Source organism: Saccopteryx bilineata, chromosome 9 (genome assembly GCF_036850765.1).
Source record: "Saccopteryx bilineata isolate mSacBil1 chromosome 9, mSacBil1_pri_phased_curated, whole genome shotgun sequence".
Taxonomy (NCBI): Eukaryota; Metazoa; Chordata; class Mammalia; order Chiroptera; family Emballonuridae; genus Saccopteryx; species Saccopteryx bilineata.
The window spans coordinates 73,604,477-73,621,774 of NC_089498.1; the positions used below are offsets into that span (position 1 = coordinate 73,604,477).

At 49.4% G+C, this 17,298-nt stretch overlaps 1 protein-coding gene and 1 non-coding gene across 6 annotated transcripts in view; both read left to right on the forward strand.

Moving 5' to 3' along the window:
- The first annotated feature begins 1,485 nt into the window (after positions 1-1,485).
- Positions 1,486-1,592, forward strand: LOC136313747 (U6 spliceosomal RNA). The gene has a single exon (XR_010727192.1). It is a non-coding gene; the product is annotated as a U6 spliceosomal RNA (small nuclear RNA).
- A 5,385-nt stretch (positions 1,593-6,977) lies between these two features.
- The window catches only part of SLC29A3 (solute carrier family 29 member 3), a 48,045-nt gene continuing 37,724 nt past the window's right edge, over positions 6,978-17,298 (forward strand). For 4 of the 5 annotated variants that reach the window (XR_010727045.1, XR_010727043.1, XR_010727044.1 and 1 more), the window contains exons 1-2: positions 6,978-7,059; positions 10,896-11,194. Coding sequence is in view for 2 of the 5 variants with exons in the window: in XM_066242577.1 (XP_066098674.1) it covers position 7,059; positions 10,896-11,194 (300 nt within the window). In the remaining 3 variants the exon portion in view is untranslated. Of the gene's footprint in view, positions 7,060-10,895; positions 11,195-17,298 lie in introns of those variants that run through there. The other variant, XM_066242578.1, reaches the window with a different exon arrangement.

Genomic DNA, 17,298 nt, shown 5'->3' on the forward strand with positions numbered 1-17,298 from the left:
TTGAGAAGGATAGGAGTTAGTTCTTCTTTGAATATTTGGTAGAATTCACTTGTGAAGCCATCAGGCCCAGGACTTTTCTTTTTTGGGAGTTTTTGATAACTGTTTCAATCTCATTTGTTGTAATTGGTCTGTTTAGGTTTTTTGATTCTTCCAGATTAATTTTTGGAAGATTATATGTTTCAAGGAATTTGTCCATTTCATCTAGGTTGTCTAGTTTTTGGCATACAGTTCTTCATAGTATTTTCTTACAATATTTTGTATTTCTGTTGTGTCAGTTGTTATTTCTCCACTCTTATTTCTAATTTATTTATTTGAGTCCTCTCTCTTTTTTTCTTGGTGAGTCTCATTAAAGGTTCATCTATCTTGTTTACCTTTTCAAAGAACCAGCTCCTGGTTTCATTGATCTCTGTACTGGTTTATGAGATCTATGTCATTTATTTCTGCTCTGATCTTTATTATTTCCTTTCTTCTACTAACTCTGGTCTTTACTGGCTGTTCTTTTTCTAGTCTTTTTAGATGCAGAGTCATGTTGTTTATTTGAGCTTTTTCTAGCTTCTTAAGGTATGTCTGTAATGTTATGAACATCCCTCTCAGGACTGCTTTTGCTGTGTCCCATATATTTTGAGTTGATGTATGCTCATTATCGTTTGTTTCTAAGAATTTGATCTCATTGTTAATTCGTTTGTTATTTAATAACATGCTATTTAGTTTCCAAGTGTTTGAGTATTTTTCAGTTTTTCTGTTGTGATTGGTTTCTAGTTTCATGCCATTGTGATCAGAGAAAGTGTTCAATATGATTTCAATCTTCTTAAATTTGTTGAGACTGCTCTTGTGCCCTAACATGTGGTCTATCCTAGAGAATGTACCATAAGCACTTGAAAAGAATGTATATTTTGCTGCTTTAGGGTGAAAGGTTCTGAGGATGTCTGTTAAATCGAGTTGATCTAGTGTGTCCTTTAAGTCTGCTGTTTCTTTGTTAATTTTCTTTCTTGAGGATCTATCTAGTGATGGTAGTGGGGTATTGAAATCCCTTACTATTATAGTATTGCTGTTGATCTCACTCTTTAAGTCCATTAAAGTCTGCTTTATATATTTAGGTGCTCCTATATTAGGTGCGTAGATATTTATAACGGTTATATCTTCCTGTTGGATTGCTTTCTTTATCATTATGTAGTGACCTTCTTTATCTCTTACTATAGCCTTTGTTTTAAAGTCCATTTTGTCTGATATAAGTATTGCTACACCAGCTTTTTTTTTCATTTCCATTTGCGTGAAATACTTTTTTCCATCCTTTTATCTTCAGTCTATATGCATCTTTTATTTTAAGGTGTGTCTCTTGTAGACAGCATATGTATGGGTCCTGTTTTCGTATCCACGCAGCTACCCTATGTCTTTTGATTGGATCATTTAATCCATTTACATTTAAGGTTATTATTGATATGTAGTTGTTTATTGCTATTTCATTCTTTAAAACTGTATTCTTCTGTGCTCGCTTCGGCAGCACATATACTAAAATTGGAACGATACAGAGAAGATTAGCATGGCCCCTGCGCAAGGATGACATGCAAATTCGTGAAGCGTTCCATATTAAAAAAAAAACAAAAAAAACAAACAAACCTGTATTCTTCTTTTGCTATATTCTTTTTCCCCTTTGATCTGTTTACAACAGGCCCCTTAGCATTTCTTGCAGCCTTGGTTTGATTGTAGTGAATTCCTTGAGTTTTTTTTTGTTTAGAAAACTTTTTTTTCTCCTTCAATTTTAAACGATAGCCTTGCTGGATAAAGTAGTCTTGGTTGTAGGCTCTTGTTCTGCATTACTTTGAATATTTCTTGCCATTCCCTTCTGGCTTTAAGTGTTTCTGTTGAGAAGTCAGACGTCATCCTTATGGGGGCTCCTTTGTAGGTGATAGCCTTTTTTTTCTCTAGCAGCTTTTAATATTTTCTCTCTATCACCTAGCTTTGGTATTTTAATTATGATGTGTCTTGGTGTAGATTTCTTTGGGTTCTCTTTAATGGACTCCCCTTCCTGACCCTGTCTCTATTTTTGTTATTATCTGTCAGGGATGTTTTCACTACTCCATCATTGAAGTGCCCTTGGCAGGGAAGAGACTGACTCAAGATCAGTCATCTGGGCAGAGGTGGGACCAGTATGAGAGACCAAGGCTTCTAACCCCTACTCTGCGCTCCTGCCCTCACACCCCACAGCCTCAAACATTTCCTGTGAAGCTGAGTAGGCTCCAAGCTACCCGCCTCATCTTGTCCCCAAGTTGCCATCTGTCTAGATCCAGGAGGAAAGGACAGCCCACACTGGCTGGGAAGCAGCCCAGTGAAGCATTAGCAACTTGTTTCCTCCGAGTCTTTCTGTCTTAATGACAGAGTTATTCCAAGCTCCTCTCAAGACTTGGTCCTAGCAGCCAGCTCACTGCCAAGTGGCCGACACCTCCTCCACTGGAGAAAGTCCCCAGCCTCTAAGCACTAAAGGGAGGCTACTGATACCTCTGGCTCTCTCAGCAGCTCTCTTGAAACTGTCTCACTCCTTCACATACATGCATATTCTCCAAAATTAAAATGACTGCATAACCCTCAGGACTTTGAGTGGAGAAAGCAGTCAAGTAACAAGCACTGAGGCACCAAAGACATAAAGTCATGATTTGGGGGCTGGACCAGGAATAGCCCTTAATTCCCTGCCCTGACCTGACTCAAGGACTTTTGTCACTCATGCTGTCCCTTCCCTCCTCAGCCTTACCACCTGCTTGGTATGAAATACAGAGTCTTGGCTGTTGGGCATGCCACTCCATCGCTGCCAGCTCTGGGTCCTAGGAAGCCTCTTTGGCCTCCGTTACCTCATCTGTAAAATGGCAACAACAGTCTTGTATCACTGGGTTGTAAGGATAAAATGAAAGTTCATGAAAAAAGTTTTTTTCAAATATAATGAGGGCTAAGTTTAAGGTCTTAGTATCCCCTTCAAAATAGGCTCTCTTCCTTGGAAGTGAAGGAGATTTTCAGTGAGGGTCCGGCATCTGCGGCCTCAATTAATCCGCCCAATGGCCCCACTTCAACAGTGGCTTTCAGAGAGGTTTAATCATTTTATCATAATCCCTCAGGTAACAAACAAGTCTGGAGCCAGGATTTACACAAGAGGCATCAAGCCCTTTCCTGTCTTGGGCTGGGGGCTTTCTGACAATTTAGGGATCAGCAACCCAGGGAAGACCCCCCCCCAAAAAAATCTGGGTGCATACCAGAGCCTTTTCTGGTCAAGCCAGTGTTCAGGGATGCTGGTTACAAGGCGCAAGCCTGGGGCAGGGCCTGGGGGTGTTCTGAGAACCTATCCACACTACCCAGGGCATGACCTCCAAGGGCACTGTGTCATGGCTTAGCCCTAGGGTGACGACTGCAAGGACAGGCCATCTATGGTCAAGGATCTTAAGCCCTGGCCAGTCCTCCAGGTCCCTGCTCTGAACTGGCCACCTGGGTGGGGGCCCCAGAGGTCAGGAAGCTTCCTGCTTCCTTACTGGGACTGCCTCTGCCGTCCTTCCAGCAGCAGGCGGAGGTCAGCATGTGAAGGCTAGCGTTTCAGACTGTGGCAGCAGTCTCCAAGCCAGGTTCTGGGTTCCCTGAAATCATCCGCCCTGCCCGGGGAGGCAAGTTTAGCCTGGGTATTGGTCCTACTCCACCTCCTGCCCTTGCTTGACCTCCCTGAGCTTTGGAGGGTATCTGTGGTGCTCCAGTAGGAAGCTGGCAGAAGCCCAGGCACAAGGCAGTGGCACCTTTCAAGACATGTCTAGAGCAAGAGGGACCTCCCTCCTCCCCATCCATGTCAGGGATCTTCCCCATCTGGGGAACGGTTTCAGTCCCTGCTATAATCCCTAGCTCCAAGCCTCCCCTTTGGGTTCATATCATTTCGCTGTGAACAGTGACCACTTTCTTGACTGTACGTGAAGTGTACATAAGAGCATCTTGGGGAAATCTGGCTGGCTGTCTGGTCTGCATGTCATAAACTAACCGGAAACAGCAAGCTTGCTGAGCAAATGTAGATTTAAGACAAGTCTTCTGCCTTCCTTCCAGCAACCACATGGTGGCCCCAAATATTCTGAAATAGTGTCCTAAAGCCCCTACAGCACCCTCCTCCTGCCCACCTTCTTCCCCAGCTTCCAGTAAGGTCTGGGTATTCTGGGCTGGGGCTTTGCAAATTGCATTGACCCAGGTTAGAGAGCTGGGTAGGAATCCAGGGTGATTTTAGGTCTAAAAGAAATTAGATAAAAAATGAAAACTGAAAATGTGAGCTGAGCTTGTTTTCTTAGGCTGGACAAATAAATCAGATCCTACAGCCAACTGGCCCCAGCCTCTAGTCTCCTGTCCTATCTGTGGTCACCAGTCATCTCTCTAAAATCCCGGGGTGGGGGTGGGTGGTTGTCCTCTTCTGAAGGATGAGGCAAGTGGGATGGGGAAACTGAGATGGATAGCTGAACAAATTGGCAGAGCAATTTATAGCCAGATAGTAAATTGCAAGGTCTTATCTTCCCTAAATAAGGACACTTAGGAGCTAATGGTTCATACATTCCAGACTTGCCTTGGTCCTTGTCCCTCTTCATGACATTCTTTGAAGGTAAAACTGACCAGAGAATGACCTGACCCCCTCTATAGGCTCATTTTGATGAATCACATCTGGAAAGCTGAATATTTTATTGAGTTCCTTCCCTGAGAACTCCCCTAAAATTCCTACCTTTAGAAAACATAATAACCCTTGAGACAAAGAAGCCAGTGTGAGCTCTCTCCCTTGAACACAGCTGCGCCCTTCCTTCCTCAGGCGTGTATCTTTGCTCTCTTTTTCCTATGCTCTGAAGGTCCTGATGAGACTTGCACCCAGTGGAGCAGTGGGTAGCAGCAGCTCATCCTGGGCTAACCCCCAAACCTGTCTCCAAGGGCCCTCCTTTTGCCCAATTTTTCAGTGAGCCAAAAAGCAGCTCCGCCTGGGCTCACTCCTGTTGCCATGACCTTGCCTCTTCTATCTTAAGCCCTTCCTTTGTCTCACTGTCCTGAGCATTAATAAATGTACTCTCAAAACCACCTGTACTCATGTTGTGAAATCTTTCCTGCACAAGTCAAGAACCCATATATTCCAGACCATGCCAGGGCAGACCTGCCTCAGACTCAGTCCCTTTCTGGTGACACACACACACACTCTAGCTCTTAGGGGCCATCCTAAACCAGGGCCAGCCTTTCTCACAGCCTCACCAAGTACATTCCACCCTCCAAGGACATGTCACCAGTCCCCCCTCTACCTTTGCTTAAGCCCTCTCTCTGCTCATCCTGAAGCTCCTCCCAGCCCTTCTCAATGGGCCGCAGGCGTCCAGCCCCTTCCCTCCCTGAGGTGGGCATAGCGCTGAAAGTTCCAACCCTCTAATCCCTGGATTGGTCTCTCAGGCATGACCAGCCCCCATCCAGAAGCTACTTAGGCTCCACCAGGTATCACCTCATTAGCATAAATTGATCGGGGATTGTTGTGAATAGCAAAAGACTCTCCCATCACTCCTGTCACTCAGGAAATTCCAGCGCTGGACGCTCTCTGTCAAGGGCTGGGACGGACCAAGTGTATGTTTTGTATTATATACCACAATATCACACGGCCTCATTCATTTCTGATGCACAGTAGGTCTGTTAATTGAAGGAAGCGCACTGTTCCGTGAGCCTCACCATGAAACGGGCATGCCGCCACACCTTGCCCTGAGAGCACCGACACTGAGCCTGCCTGTGAGGGGGTGGGGAGGGGAAGGCATCACAGGGAGGGGTTTGAGAACCAGACAGATCTGTTCCCCCCCAACTCCAGCTCAGCTTCCCCTAAGCCAGGGGTCTCAAACTCGCGGCCCGCCGAACAATTTTGTGCGGCCCGCAGACTAATCCACAAAGTTCAAAATATTTTGGATAAAATTAAGTAAGCCTAGGGGCCTACTTGTATTTTTCATTTCTCTAGCATCCTAGCTAGATATTAGCTTAGTTAACAGCAGTTGTGATGCGAATTACAGTTTCTGGTCGTTTTGTGACACTGAGTAAACTGCATGTACGATTGTGCTTGTTGTACTGATTTTTTTTTGTTTTCAACTGCAGTGAGAGAAGTGTTGCATAACAGTTTCCTTTTGTAGACCTAGTGCGGCCTGCCGAACGGCTGTGATCTTGCTCTGCGGCCCACATGCTGAGTTGAGTTTGAGACCCCTGCCCTAAGCCCAGCTCTCTCACAGCTGTAAAGGGGTGCAATGCTCTGCTACTCCACCCTCAGGGCATGCCATAGTTAACGAGGCTGGGTGTGAAGGGCACAACCTGAGAAAGGGTTGGATCAAAGTGACCCCCTTGGCTTGTAATTCAGACAGAAAGGTCTGACAGCTCATGGGAGGGCCTGGAGAGCTGGCGTGGTCCGAGTTCTGTGTGCAGCAGCCCAGCTGCCACCACCGTGATCACCTTCCTTCTCCCCCCACCCCCACCCCCACCTCAGGGAGACGACCACAAGGAACAGCCTCAGGCCGCTGGCCTGGCACATAGGAGGCCTGGCACTATGAGCAAAAGCTGAGTGGCTGGGGCCAGCTCCGGGCTCTGGGGCAGGAAGGGGTCCCTGAGGTGACGCTGAGTGGTGGTGGGGGGAGCAGGGGGATCAAGGAGGAGTAGGGGACTGCAATCAGAGGGGGGCGCTTTGCGGCAGCCCGGGGGAGAGGTGGAGGATCTGGTAGCCAGAGGTGAGGGTACGGCTGAGACCATGGGGTCCGGCTGCAAGGTGAGGAAGGAGCTCGCTCCAGCGCTGGGTGGGGGGCAGTCCACTTGGCGGCCTGCACCTCATCTTCTCTATCTGTGAAACGGACGCGTGCGGCTGCCCCCACGCGGGAGTGCAGGGAGAAGATGCAAGAGTTGGCAAACTGGGAAGCGTCGGCGGGGGCGGGGCGGGGCGGGGCGGGGCCGGGAGGCGGAGCCCGGCCTTGGCCCAGCTGAGCCCGGAGTTGCAGTGGCCGCAGCGCCGGAGAGGCAGCGGCAGGGCAGCGGCAGGGCAGCGGCATCGACGCAACAGTGGCGACAGTAAGTGCGGGCCGGAGGTCGGGCGCGGGCCTGGCCCCGCCGACCAACTCTTTGCGGTTCCGGTCGCCCCTAGACTTCCGTGCTCGGCGCCCCTCTATCCCCAAGGACCCTTTCGGAGGCTGGTTCAAGGGAACTCAGCGCCCCCGCCCGGCCCGCCTTCTGCACACTTCCCGCTGTGTCTCCCTCCCCGGTGTCTCTCTGCTTCCTCCCTGCTGTCTTACAATCCCCTCTTCTCACTTTCCCTCTCTCTCGGTCTCTATCTTATTTCTCCCCCAGATCCTTTCTCCTCCTGCTCCTTGAGTGTTTCCTGACACTGGGCTTCACCATCTGGATGGGGGGCGGGGCGGGTACGGACAGCTCAGCTCACAGTATCCAGAAGATGGCAGAGTCTTGATCCAAACTGGGGAGCTTGAGGCTAGGAGTTTGCACAACCCCAAGGCCAGTTCTTCCCTGGCCTCTGAGTGGGCCTTGTTTCTCAGCAACGCCTCCCTGATAGGTTAGTAATAGTTTTACCAGCCCCCTATCCCCACTTCACAGATGAGGAAAATGAGGCACAGAGGGGAGATTAATTCAGCTAGGGTCAGAAACCTTCCCAGAAGCAGCACCCAGTTCCAGATGGCAGTCTGCAGTGCCCCCAGGCCCCACAAGTTTCTGCTTCTTTGTATAGCTGCTGCCTCTTGGCCCTGTCCACCCAGTAAGGGAGCAGGGCCCAGTGTGGCTAGCTCTTGTGGGTGCTTGAGAAACACACAACTATAGCCACCTTGTCCTGGGGACGCTGGAGCTCTTCTTTACCTTCCTTTTTCTTTCTTTTCAATCTAAAATCCAGCAGCTAGCTTTTATGAAGAGTAATGAGACTTTGCTCACTCCAATGCCCTAGCCTGTGACCCGGTTTAGAGAAAATTCCTGGCTCCTTTAGAAGCTCAGTCAAGGCTGAATGGGCCTGGACAAATAGATCCCTGGAGCTAAGATTAGGCCCACCAAGTGTGGGCCCCAATAACCCTGCAGCTGGCCCCTGCAGCCACCCTTGTCACTGGAGCATCTGGGAAGAACTACTTGCTCTTTGTCTACTGTCCTGCAGGGATCATAATTTTTAAACAATAATTTAGAAATTGTGTGTTTGTGTGCGTGTGTGCCAGCACTGTCTGGTCAGCTTGTTAGTGCTGGGTCCCCCATGAATCAAGGCTAGGAGAAGGCTCTGCTCAACTAGGGGAGTTTAAAATAGACTTGCTGACTCGAATGCTGACATCCGGCAGTGTACTGCCTGCTTGCTCCAGGGTACATGCTGCCTCCATAGGGGAAAATACCCTGACCGCAGGAGTCCATTCATTCAATTAACATTGATGAAGGTGCCCTATAGCTGACTTCACCTCTGCTCACAGCTCACCTGAGGCCTGTCTGTACTTGGATCCTATAGACACATTGCCAACAGCCTCCTTCCAGGGAAGCCAAGGAGTACCTGGGGGCCTCAGACTGCTTGGCTGTGTGACCTCACTCTTGCCATTTGGTAGCTATGTGACCTTCCATAGATTACTCAACCTTTCTGACCTCACTCTTCATCTGTTAAATGGGTCTTAAAGTATCAATAGTACCAACCATGTTATTAGGTTGTTGTCAGACTCAAGTGGTAGACACAGACCTTAGCATGCATAAGTACTGGATTTAATTTTAACTATTGTGCCTGACCAGGCGGTGGTGCAGTGGGATAGAGCATCAGACTGGCATCAGACTGGGACGCAGAGGACCCAGGTTCGAAACCCTGTGGTTGCCCGGCTTGAGCACGGGCTCACCAGCTTGAGCATGGGGTCACTGGTTTGAGCATGGGATTATAGACATGACCCCATGGTCGCTGGCTTGAGCCCAAAGGTTGCTGGCTTGAAGCCCAAGGTCACTGGCTTGAGCAAGGGGTTACCTGGTCTGCTATAGCCCCCAGGTCAAAGCACATATGAGAAAGCAATCAATGAACAAATAAGGAGCCGCAACGAAGAAATGATGCTTCTCATCTCTCTCCCTTCCTCTCTCTCTCTCTCTCTCTCTCTCTCTCTATCTATCTCTATCTCTGTCACACATACAAAAAAAATTAACTATTGGGATTTCTTGCTGATTGAATGTGGGACAAATCAAATGTCTTAAATCCTCATTCTTTGAGGAAGTGATCAATCTCGTCCTTCCCAATTCCGAGGAGTGCTGTGAGGCTCTCTCGAAATAATAGATAAGGCTCTGTGCCTCTGTGACAAGGCAGTCCCCTCTCACCAGGGAAGAAAGATCCCATTCTGCATGGCATCATGCTCTGAGTTAAGGCTCAGACTCCCATGTGAGCCAAAATACATTTATGTATTGATTTTGGGGGAGAGAAGACACGACTACAAAAGGGACTAGAGCATCCCACCCTCAGCTTTATGGAAGCATTTTCTATTTATCAAGCTGCCACATTCTAGGTGCGACATCGAGCATAAAAGTAGGCATGCTATCCTGCATTCAAAGTCAGCAGCCAGCCAGCCAGCCAGGTGACAAGCTTCTGATGGCAGGCAAGAGGCTGACATTTGTGCAACAGCAGCTACCGTGGGCCAGTCATTGCTAGTCAGTTAACCATTGTAAAAGGGCTTAGATTTTTTGTAAAAAAAAGAAAAAAAAAAGAGGAAAACCTAGGTTTGCTGATGGAGGCTCAGAAGCGTGGTGACTTGCCCAAGGCCATGTAGGCAATAGTTACTGGCAACCTAGAACCTTCCCTTTGTCTCAGGAGCTGCACAGATGTGTCCTGGTGGGGTGTGATTAATAGAGGTGGGAGTCCAGGCAGGAGCTGCAAACCAGGCTTGGCCACTGACCTGGACCTTCCACTCTATAGACCTCTGTTTTCCCACAAATGATAGGAGGGAGTAGACTGTTACTGTATGTCTCAAACTGTCTCTTGGAGGCAGCTCTGGACACTATGTGTTTTTTTTAATGTTATTTAATTTGAATGCCATTATTTTTATTTATAATTTTGTTTTTGAACAGGTAATACATTTTTATAGGTCAAAATTCAAAATGCACAGAAGAGTATGAGGTGAAGTCCCCTCCTTCCCCCACCCCCAGAGGCAGCACTATTGGAAATTGCTGTGTATCCTTCCAGAGGATATACGGACGTGTATATATAGCCTCCTCCACACCCACCCAGTCTTGCTTTTGTGCACAAATAGTAGTGTAGTCTACACATCCCTGCCTCTTACTTTTCTTACGTAAAATTGAAGAGTTCAGAGAGTATTCTTTGTCTGTCCAAGGGTCCTAATTCTTTTTTTTTTTTTGAGAGAGAGAGAGAGAGAGAGAGAGAGGAAGGGAAAGAGGGAGAAGATATGAGCCAGTGCCCTCCATGCCCTTGGGGTCAAGACCCCTCTCCAGGTGGAGCTGACACCCTTGGGATCCAGCCAGTGATTTCAGGATCAAACCTGCGACCTGGGCGCTTTGAATGACACTCTATCCATTGCGCTTCCAGCCAGGGCCCTGGTCCTTTTTTCATGGCTGCATAGAGATGTGAGTGCCTTGAGTACAGGTTTGCCCTTCTAGACTGATTGCCACAGGCCCCCTGTGCCACATCGTCCTACTCCCCACCTGCCACACACTTGTTTGCTACCTGTGTTGCCCTGCATGGGGTAGGAGGTGACCCCTGGAGTCACTTACAGTTCTGACATCTTGTCTTTCTCCCTGATCCTTACACCTGGAGCTCGCTAACTACGCTTTGGTGACTCCACAGACCCCAGGCTGGGCACATGGTCAGCTTTATAGTGTGAGTGAATCCTCGGCTTTAGCTTCTGATCACCTGTCCTGCCTGTTTTTTCCTCTGTCTCTCTCTATTTCAACAGTGGCCTTTGTCTCAGAGGATGACCTTCATCACAGTTCCAACTCTACCTATAGAACTGTAAGCAGCTCTCTCTGCACGGACCAGGAAGCATTGCTTGACAAACTGCTGGACCACTCAGCACCCAGACCGCAGAGGCCCGAGGACCACTTCAATGGTGCCTACCTCATCTTCTTTAGCCTGGGCATTGGTGGCCTTCTGCCGTGGAACTTCTTTGTCACTGCCAAGGAGTACTGGATATTCAAACTCCACAACTGCTCCAGCCCAGACGTGGAGGAGGATCCTGAGAACTCGGACATCCTGGTAAGAGCACGTTCCTCCTGGGAGGCAGGGGGTGTACTCAGCCTGGATGGAGCAAAGGGCATCTTTACTCAGGTGCACCAGACCAGGTGGGTTGTGACATGCTGAGGAATACGAATTAGGAAGCTCTGTGGAGTATAGGAGAAAGAATTCAATTCAGTCCTAAGACATGCTTTGTGTTGTGTATGAGGTCGTATGCTTCACGGGGCAGGAGGAGATGGAAATGCACCAGACACAGTGCCAGCTGTCACACTGCTAACTGCTTAACTCGGGAAGAAGAAGATTCTCTGCAATGTAGTATGATAAACCCAAGAATCTGGAGGCTCTGCCTCTAGGGTTTTGAGAGGGTCAATCTAATAGCATTAAGTTCAGCTGGTAGTTACAGAAAATTCCAAAAGAACAATGGCTAAACAAGGTAGAAGATACTCTTTTTTTTTTCATGTTCAAGTTTGGAGGCAGCCTTACCCTGGTATGATGTTCCATGTTTCCAGGAACCTAGTTGTTTCACCACGTGTAGCTTCTATGTTCAAGATCCTTTCACAGTCCAAGAGGGCTCTTAGAGCTCCAGGCATTACATCAAATTACATCAAATAGGAAGAGGAAAGGGAGGCATAAGAAAACTCCTGGAAATAACACTCATTGCTTTTGCTTACATAGCATTAGTCAGAACTCAGTCATGTGACCACATGAGCTGCAAAGGAGGCTGGGAAATGTAGTCCCCTCCCATACAAAGAACCATGTACCCAGCTAAAATGGGTGATTGTATAGTTGTGGAAGACGAGGAAATGAAAACTCAGGGATAAATGGTCTCGTCACTAAGAGCGAATACTGTAAATTGGAACAGGTGGGTTAGAAGCAGGGGGGCAGGAGTTCCAGAAGGAAGAAAAAGCCTGGGCAAAGGCAGGATGGGAGAAAGTTCAGGTGTGTAGGAAGAACAGTAAAACATCTAATTTTTCTGGATGTGAAGTGCACATAAGAGAGAAATAAGGCTTGAGATGATTGGGCTTGAAGTCATTGCCTGGACCTTGAATGTCGACGTGAGGAATCTGAACTCTGTTTCGTTGGCAGTGGCACCAAGCCCTGTCCCACCACCACAGCTGCTCACTTTGTGGGGTGACTTTTCCCTTGGGCAGGAGGAATGTTAAAGAAAAAACTATTCTGCCACTTGAGGCTTTACTTAAGACTATTGCAATAAGGGAGAGAGATCAGGCTCAACTCTAATTACTGAAGGACAAGTGAGGATTTATAGCCAAGAAGCAGAGTAAGAGGGTCAGTAGATGGAAAACTACCAAGGGTCCACCAAGGGTAGGGGGTTCTTACTAAAAGCAGGCCAAGGACATACACACCAAGGTGTGGGATGAGGAACTTGATCAGATGTCAAGGGAGATGAGCTGTCAAGAGTGGGTGGGGAGATTCTCACTAAACTGACAACACTGGCTGGGCAGGCAGAAGACAGGATGGGGCCAGGGGGCCAAGGTCAGGCCTCGTCAGGAAGAGGACCCAGAGGTTTGCTTAATCTTTGTCAAGAGCCCGTTTCTTTAACTGATCTAGGTCGGTGTCTCCTCTCCTTGAAAGCTCATGGGTGGGAAAGCATGGACTTCTCTGAAGTCAGGCCAGGCTGGGGGTGTGCCAGCTGCCCCTCCCACCCTGGGGTGCCCACGGTATGAGAAGACAGTACCCTAGCAGACCTTAGTCATACCTCTCAACTGGCCCAGGGGGCGGCTCACCTCCTGTCCTGAAAGCACCTTTGAAATCCCTGAGCTAACCCCCAGGAACTTTCCCCAGTTTGCAGGACTGAATCTGACACATGGACAGAGGTTTCCCTGCTGCCTGTTTCAAGGACTCTGCCAGGGCTTCACATCAGAACCACCCAGGGAGCTTTAAAAAATCCTAATCTGGCCTGACCAGGCGGTGGTACAGTGGATAGAACATCAGACTGGGATGCCGAGGACCCAGGTTCAAGACCCTGAGGTCGCCAACTTGAGCGTGGGCTCATCTGGCTTGAGCAAAAAGCTCACCAGCTTGGACCCAGGGTTGCTGGCTCGAGCAAGGGGTTACTCAGTCTGCTGAAGGCCCGTGGTCAAGGCACATATGAGAAAGCAATCAATGAACAACTAAGGAGTCGCAACGCGCAACGAAAAACTAATGATTGATGCTTCTCATCTCTCTGTTTCTGTCTGTCTATCCCTCTCTCTGACTCTCTGTCTCTGTAAAAAAAAAAAAAAAAAAAAATCCTAATCTAGGCCCCGCCTCAGAAATTATGGTTGAATTAGGTCCCCTAATTCTGACCCCTTGTGAGGGACTGCTTCTGTTCACTGAGGAATGCATAGCTGCCTCCAGGCCCCGGAGCAGTGCCAGCTGACCCCATCCATTTCCCTGGCTGTAGAGGTGTCCTGGGAACACAGTGTAGTTTACAGCCTCCTACTCCAGGTGTGTGCCTTGGGCCAGGCTGCCTGGGGCTTGTCAGTGAGGCAGTCTCAGGCCCCACCCCATACTGGTTGAGTCAGGAGCAGCGTGCTGACAGCCCCCAGGTGCCTGACTACAGCCGGGTTAGAGTTGGAGAAGCACTGGCGGGGGTAAGGAGACAGACAGCACGTATTCCGGCTCTGCCTCTGTCGGTTCTTGGCTCTCCAGCCTTCCTGTGCGCCTCGTCTTCCTAGTAGGTAACAGGAAGGTAATACAATAATACTAGCAGCAACTTCTTAGGGCTGTTGTGAGGATTAAGTAAATTACTCTGCACACAAAGTACTTAGAACAAGGACTGGCACTAGTGCTGTAAGTGCAGTATAAACGTTACTATCATTGGGGGAATGCAGTCCTGGTACATTTCCAGATGCCTGGCTTACTTGGGTACTTTACGATCCGCTTTTATTTACCAGTGACTCAAGCATCCCAGCTTTCAGCTGGCCTCAGTAAATTGGCCAGCTCACCTGGGCTTCTTCCAGAAGGTCCCCGTCTGTCTGGGCAGCCACCAGCCTAGAGTGGCCCCCAGGACCAGATTATTTGTGCACCTGTCCCTTCCCCCACCCCGTCCCGCCACAGCCCCTGCCCCTGGGAGCCATCTGCCTCTGGGTAGGAGGGGCTCCCCAGGTGGGTCTCTGGGAGTGGCTGTGCCCTGCCCAGTAGACGTCTGCTGAGAGCTGTTCTCATTGTAAGGCAGACCCATCCCAGCTGCAGGCACTTAGCATTCCAGGCCCTGCTACTGTGCTTTATTGCCCCTTCCCTGGTGCTGGCAGGTGCAGATGCAGTACCTGCGGCTGCCCGGACTCCTGGCTCTTGGCATCAGAGATGAGAGACCTGTCACCCGTCAATTCATGGGCTGGGTTAGGGAAGCTAGCATGCTGGGCGTTTCTGAATTTTGTGGACCATTTTTCTTTGCCTAATTCCCCAATCCTGCCACCCACTGCTCTCAATTCTTTCCTCCTCTCTTCCAGATTTCCCTGTGAGAGGAGGCTGGTCTGCTTTGTCACCTGAGGGCCACTTTGGGGGACTGAGGGGGGAGGCATATGGGTCTGACTGCAGCCGCCACCTGCAACTCAATTAGCTGTGGTTCTGGATGTTGTATTTCCCAGGGATGGATACCATTGGCTGGCAAGTGTGACTCTGGGATGTTTGCACTGACTCCCTCTTCCCAAATTATGTCACTTTCAAGGTCACCTGCCATCCAGGCTCATTTCCTCCTGCCTGGAAAGGTTTGGGGGATGGTTTGAAAGCATCCTGCTCACCTGCCCCTTTGTCTCTCTTCTCTGGAATAAGAACTTTGGATGGACTGCCCACAGGCCCATGGATCCAGAGCCAGAACATTAGAGCATAAACAGGGTAGAACTAACATGAAGAAGCGGTGTGGGGAGCCAGGGCATCCTCCACCCTCTGAGCCCTGCTCTGCCCACGTGCTGGTGAGGGTGGTAAACATATTGTCTCTAATTAACGCTGCTTTTCAGACAAAAAGCCAGAGCTCAGAGAGATTGAGCAACCTGTCACAAGTCACATAGGAAGGGCTGTAGAGAACTTCACAGAGAATTTAGGTGGATAGATGATTACAAACTTGGCGTGCTCAGAGAGTGGTGTAGAGGGGACTGGCCTGGACACAGGGGCCCACCCCACACCCTGACTGCCAAACACAGTCTTTCTTCGTATGGAGAGCATGCCTGTGACTGGCCCTCCTTTACCACTGGAAGGAAGCCCAGGTGCCTCGGCTCTGCCCCTGAATTCTGGGCCCAGCATCCAAGCTTCCAGCATCCCTGACCCCTCCCCACCATTATTACCCCTCCCCACCATCATCACCCCTCCCCCGCCCACCCCAGCTTTGTAAGCCATCCCTGATCCTGGGGTCTCTTTGCCCACCACTTGGACTCTCCTATCGGCCTGTATGGCCTGCCCTTGGGTAGGAACTGTGGGCTGGAATGCCTCCTTTCTGTCCCAGAGAGGAGAGTGGCTGTACCTTCTGGTCACCCCCTGTCATGAGGCCTCCATGGCCCCCTTCCAACATACTCTTCTCGTGCACCTTGGCCTGCTAGGGCTCCTCTCTGAGGGGGCTGTGAGACATGGCCAGTCCCACTTGGTATCAGCCGGGCCAGAACCCAGGCTTGGCAATCGGCTGCTGTCCCATCCATCCCATGACGAGAGGGTCCTCAACAGCCCAGTGCCACAGCAGGGGGCAGATACCTCTCAGCCCTGGGAATCTCCATTGCAGCTACCCTCTGAGCTAGGGGTTCCCCTGTGGACCCCCAGAGCCCACTGTACTTCCCCATTAAGGTCTCACCACACAACCCATGGACTGAGCACTTACTATGGTGGTGCCATGGCTCTCAGAGCTCTCCCGCATTAACTCATTTAAACCCGCAGCACCCCCATGAGGGAGGAACTGTTATCCATGGTGACGGTACCCATTTCACAGAGAGGATGCCTCCTCCCCTGAACTATCCCCTTTGGGGATAGTGAGCACAGCATCCTCACTGTACATCCCTTTGCCTCCAGAACAGCTAGCACAGTGCCCGGCACATAGGAGCACACAATAAATATTGTTGTGTTAATTATTATATCACCCCAATCCAAGATAAGGGTGGCATGGCTCTGCAAAGGAACAGAAGAAAATCTGGGGGCCATAGTGGCTACTCTGAAAGGAATTCTGATCTTTTAGGTGGGTTGGCACAGGCATGAGGCGCAATTCCTACAATAGGGAAGGGACCTAAGTTGGGCTGGTGCAGCAAGTGGGGGCCAGGGTCCGACCCTCATTTATATATAGCACTTGGGTCCTGGTTCAACTCCTCAGCTTCCTCAGAGAAGCAGGACAGAATGACCAGGGAGCTATTCTTACAAATAAGAGCAGACATCCCAATTCAGGGAGGGAGGATCAAAAGAAACCAGGATGCACTAGTTTGGAGAAGAGGAAACTGGAGGACAGATTATCAGAGGTCTTAACAATGACCTGCTGGATTTTTCTAGTCCCTGCCATGCAGCCCATGCCCACCACAGTATGTATAGAGCAGCCTACTGTGTGCCAAAGGCTTTCTTTACATAATCTATTTTGGTCCTTACTAGGCCCCCAGAGACTGGAATTGATACTCATTTTACAGAGCAGGAAACCAAAGCTCAAAAAATGTAACTCGTTCCCAGGTGCAAAGCAAGTGACAACAGGGACTCACACCAGACCACCTGCACCTTTGTTGTCCATCTCTGAATCCTGTGCTCCATGTCCGTGTTTTCACCACAGTGCACATGTCACCTAGATGAAATGTATGAGACCTACGTATCCATAATGGAAACAACAGTTTCATGAAACAGCATCTACACTTTTAAAAAATCTCTAGTTATTGCTTCTGAGCCTTTTGGCTAAGGTCAAGTGTAAAAAAACCTCTGTATTTTTCAAGAAGGAGCAAGTGATCATCTGTGCCAATCATAAGTGGCTTTAAGCCACCCAGGCTGATGATGGAGAGTCTGCCTTTGGATTTAACCTTGTGTGTTCCTTGGTGACCTTGGGGAACAGTGCCATGGGGGGAGGGGCAGACGCCGGGCCTGTGGCTGAAGTGAGAGGGTGGGGGAGGGGATATTGGAGGCAGCAAACCCAGAAAACGGTCTCTAGAGGTTTTGCTCTAAAACTCTCCCAG